This window comes from Neomonachus schauinslandi, chromosome 13 (genome assembly GCF_002201575.2).
Source record: "Neomonachus schauinslandi chromosome 13, ASM220157v2, whole genome shotgun sequence".
Classification (NCBI taxonomy): Eukaryota; Metazoa; Chordata; class Mammalia; order Carnivora; family Phocidae; genus Neomonachus; species Neomonachus schauinslandi.
Genome location: NC_058415.1, coordinates 4,718,100 through 4,722,949, shown reverse-complemented (window position 1 = coordinate 4,722,949; position 4,850 = coordinate 4,718,100). Strand labels below are relative to the sequence as shown.

The following is a 4,850-nucleotide window of genomic DNA, read 5'->3' as shown; positions in this document are numbered from 1 at the left end:
GTCTGTGATTACAGAACACTACCGGCCCAGGGCAGGGGCCATTTATTATTAACCCCTCCCTCCCGAGGGCCTGGCACGGGTCCTGGCACAGCACGGCGGCAGAGGAACGAATCGTTCCACATTCTACACCCACGGTCTCTGAGGCCCCGGCCTCCCGCCTTCCTCCAGCGCGCAAGCGCCAGGAGGCGGTGACCAGCGCTCGCCAGCCCCGCCCCAGGCGCTACGACGTCACTGGGCTGCGCCGCGCGCTGTTTCACGTACCTGCGACCTGCTTCCGGGAAGGGAGCTCCAGTGGCTAAGTATGGCGACCGTCGCGGAGCAGTGGGTACTGGTGGAGATGGTCCAGGCGCTTTACGAGGTGAGCTTGACTGCTCGAGCGGCCCACGACCACACCAGGCCCTTCCGGGGTGGGGCGGGTCTGGTGGATTTGTGGCCTGAGTCCTGGGCGGGGTTGGCTGGGTCACGTCCCGACCCTCAGCTTCTCTGGCTGGAGGGGCTCGCGGGGAGGCACGGGCGGGAGCGGGAACCGAGGGTCTCCTTTGGGGCTCAGGAACGAAACAGGTGGGAGGGGGCGCAGGAGCGAGGCTAGTCTTGAAAAACCAGAGTTGGGACTGATGGTAAAACGGGGTGGTGAAAATAGAGTGGAAGATCTGAGTCTGGGAAGGTCCTAGGGAATTCAGGTCCTTGGGACTGTGGAACAGGTAATAGGGGACAGAATTGTTGTATGTTGGTGTTTGTTTTTGTCGCGGCGAGGGATTACGAAAGCCGAACGATGGACGAATTGGGAATATGAAATAGTTTGTCATTCTCCCACATGCGTCCCGTTTTCTGTCTTGTAAAGATACAACACTTCTTAGAGATTTTTTTTTTAAAGATTTTATTTATTTATTTGAGAGAGAGAGAATGAGAGAGAGCACATGAGAGGGGGGAGGGTCAGAGGGAGAAGCAGGGAGCCCGATGCAGGACTCGATCCAGGGACTCCAGGATCATGACCTGAGCCGAAGGCAGTCGCTTAACCAACTGAGCCACCCAGGCGCCCTTTCCTAGAGATTTTTAAAGGCAGAATAGTTAAGAGTTTTGAAAGGCTATTTCAGGTATGTTAGATGATATGATAGCAGAACTTCAGTCTTAGAGAATGTTCATTCACTTGAAATGTGTCTACAGAGCTTCGCCACCCTGTCCAGTAGAACTTTCTGCATGTTCTGTATCTGAGCTATTCAGTGTAGTAGCCACTAACCAACCACATGTGGCTAGTGCAAGTGAGGGACTAAATTTTTCATTTAATTTAAATTAGATATGTATGTACACAGTTACATGGTAACTGGAGGCTGTGGTATTGGGACAGCACAGATCTAGACACTGGGGATAGTGCAGTGAACAAACAGGCAGAAATTCCTGTGCTTATAGAGCTCGTATTCATTTAAAGGGAATCTCAGTTTTCTTTTGATAATTTTCTAAAAACTGAACATAGCTGCTTACTGGCAGGGGTGGTGTCTTCCACCGCAAGACCTATCAGGACTTCCTGAAAAACAGTTGACATAACAGGTGTGCTGTAACTGATGGCCAATATTAGCCTAATTATAGTTACTAAGATAAGAGCCACTGACATTGAAGTTTTTTTAAAAAGTGAACAATTTTCTGTTCTATGTTGTTGCTTCCTTTTTTTTTTCCAATTTAATTTTATTATGTTACGTTATTGCTTCCTTTTTGAGGATTGCATAACTGATCAAGAGTGAGGCGTTCTCTTGGATGAAACATTTCCAGGAAAAGAAGCTGCATTTGTGATTTTGATTAATTCACTAAACAATTAGTATCTCAATTTTTCTCAGGATGATTCCATTGTGGAGCGGAGATGCTTAGTGACTTGGGCAGATGCTTAACTACTAGAAAACAATTATTGAGAAAACCAAAATAATATTTTTTTTCTTCAAGATTTTATTTATTTGTCAGAGAGAGAGAGTGAGCTCAAGCAGGGGGAGTAGCAGACAGAGGGACAAGCAGGCTCCCCACTGAGCAAGGAGCTAGACGCAGGACTGGATCCCAGGACCCTGGGATCATGACCCTGAGCCAAAGTCAGATGCACAACCAGCTGAGCCACCCAGGTGTCCCAAGAAAACCAAAAGAATATTTAGGCTAGAGTCCTTATTCTTAAATGAATTATTTTCAAGGGGGATCAGTATATTTAAAAATTATCTTAAAGAGAAATTTCCATTCTTGTTCCTAGTCTTGTTAGTTACAGTTAGTGTATAGAATTTGAGGAGTCTTATACCCAAAAGAGAAATAATAGTATGTGTATGTAACATATGTATGTAGTTAGAAAGATAATTGTATATTGACTTAGAAGTTTACCTATGAATTTGTCTGCGGTTTTCCTGTCTCCACATTCTGGAGTTTTTTTTTTTAAACTATGGTGAATCACCTTCACTTTCTTTTTGTCTAATGTTTGCAAATAATTTGCATTTACATTTCTAAATACCTCTTTAAATGACTTTCCAGTGACAGCCTATTGGAGTAGACCACTTGTAACTGATTGGGGTTTAGTCACTATCTGGAACCTTCCACATGCACTTAGTGTGTCTAGTTGTGCAAAACAGAACAGTCAGCCCAGCCTTTATCTTGGAAATGTACAGTTGAGAAGAAGACCTGGCATGGATGATTTCAGTAAGGTGCCTTTTTGCCTATTGACTTGGAACACACTGCATACTTTTGGGGAACTGCTGTAGGAAAAAAACCTGCCATTCCTTTAGGCATTATAAAGTCTTTTTTCTCAGCCATGTTCCAAGAAGGATTTAAAGAGGCTTATCAGGGATACAGAAAATATAGTAAGATGTGCAAAACTCTAAGAATTGTGGAAACTGAATTTCAGATAACTCTCCTAACTTATCCATGGTACACTGGGGTGGTAGAAGGCTAGCAAAGCTGTGAAATGTTGGTTACTGCCCTTTCCCACCAGTAGAAACATACATTATCTGAAGGATCTGATGGTTGGTATTGTTTCACATGTTGGGATTCTGCGTCTGATTTTATTTTAAGAATTAAATTTCTTTCCTATAGAGGTTTTAAAGCTGTGCTATTAGAGATTTTTCATGTGAAAGAGAAATTGCCGACTATTAGAAATGGGGAAAGGACTGAGTAGAAATGAAAGGAGTTTTGAAAATAAATCTTAATGAATAATAGGTTAAAGGTCATGGGAGGCAATATATATGAATGCATTACATTTTATGTGCAGATTTTGGAAGTGTTTATTTCATTTCGTTTTTGGTTTTTGACTCATTCTTAGGCTCCTGCTTACCATCTTATTTTGGAAGGAATTCTCATTCTCTGGATAATCAGACTTCTGTTCTCTAAAACTTACAAATTACAAGAACGATCTGACCTTACAGTCAAGGTAAGAAATTAAATCTCTGTCATTATTCAGTGTATGATTACAGTTGCTACATATTTCCAAAAAGTATTTGTGGTGGCTCACCTATCTATGTTAAAATATTTTCTGTAATGTAAAAAAATCAAGGGAAGGGAAATATCAGGGAAGCAAAATACGGGGAAGCCAGGGGTAAAGCAGATACCCAGAGGAGCACCCTGCCACAGAGCGCTGCACTTTGTGAGGGAAGCAGCAGTCCTAGGGACAGACGGTAGGAGGGAAGCATGGGCAGCAACAGGGTTTCGATTGTCAGCGCACAGGGTGACGTGAGCTGCTCAGGAAGAGCACCACTGTTTCTGAAACCCAAACGAAAGTTTTCCCTGTGTTCTTCATAAAGGAAATTCGGAGTTGGAAAGAATCCTCCCACCTCCCCACCCCAAACTGAATTTTGATACGTTCTCTGTAGTAAGGGACCCAGCCCAAGCCAGGCAAACCTTAGGAAGCAGAAGTGTCTAGGGGACCTGTGGCACTGCCCACATGGAGTCCTGTTCGCCTGAAGGATGAGGGGGCTTGTGGAAAAGAAGCTTATCCTTCTCACTCCAGTGGGAGCACCTAGGAATGGTGCCCCAGTGCAAGAGGGAAGAGCGGTTCTGACCGCACCATGGTTTCTGTCACTCGGATCCGTTCCCTGTCCAGCCTCTGTAGCGCTGGGCCAGGATGCTTAGAGAAACCAGTGACTGTGAGAAAGGTTTTTCCATGAAAATCTGTACAACTTTGGTTCACAAGGCATCACTGAGTACAGCGTGGAGTTGGGGTAGAATTAATGCAGCAGGGTGGCGATCACTTCCCGCATTGCACCGGCTGGCTGCCGCCGTCCTGATCGTTCATATTAATCATAAGACGGTCAGGCAGTGTCCCCCAAAGGACATGAAGCACATGGTTCTTAGGGCAAATATAATTTGGAAACCTGGCTAAAGCAGAGTAGGGGATGTCTTTTTATATGATTTCATTTAAACTTTACTAGGCCAGTGGATATTTGAACCTGTTTGGAGAGATGCCCTCACCTTGACCATAGATCCTTCCTTCCCCCACTGTTTTGTCCTGACTACCTTGTGGGATTAGTGTGCCATGGAACACTCTGGATAGCACTGCAGTAAGATTGGGCCATCCAGGGCAAAGGCCCTGTCTCTGTTTTTTCCCTTGGCATTTCAGAACTCCTTGTGAATGATCAGGTGGCTGGTTTCTAGCTCAGCTTTTTAAGCGGTTGATCATTCCTGGTATTTTGAGTTTTTGTTTATAAAGCTGGCAGTCCACACATAAATACATTTTTTTTTTTTTAAGATTTTATTTATTTGACAGAGACAGCGAGAGCAGGAACACAAGCAGGGGGAGTGGGAGGGGGAGAAGCAGGCTTCCCGCTGAGCAGGGAGCCCGATGTGGGGCTCGATCCCAGGACTCTGGGATCATGACCTGAGCTGAAGGCAGTCGC

At 44.9% G+C, this 4,850-nt stretch overlaps 1 protein-coding gene across 3 annotated transcripts in view; it reads left to right on the top strand.

Annotated features, from left to right (window-relative positions):
* Positions 1-274: 274 nt before the first annotated feature.
* Positions 275-4,850, top strand: part of SPTLC1 (serine palmitoyltransferase long chain base subunit 1) — a 55,982-nt gene continuing 51,406 nt past the window's right edge. For all 3 annotated transcript variants that reach the window (XM_021694357.1, XM_021694356.2, XM_044920491.1), the window contains exons 1-2: positions 275-358; positions 3,281-3,388. In XM_021694357.1, the coding sequence (XP_021550032.1) occupies positions 302-358; positions 3,281-3,388 (165 nt within the window). In that variant the 5' untranslated portion in view covers positions 275-301. The remainder of the gene's footprint in view (positions 359-3,280; positions 3,389-4,850) is intronic.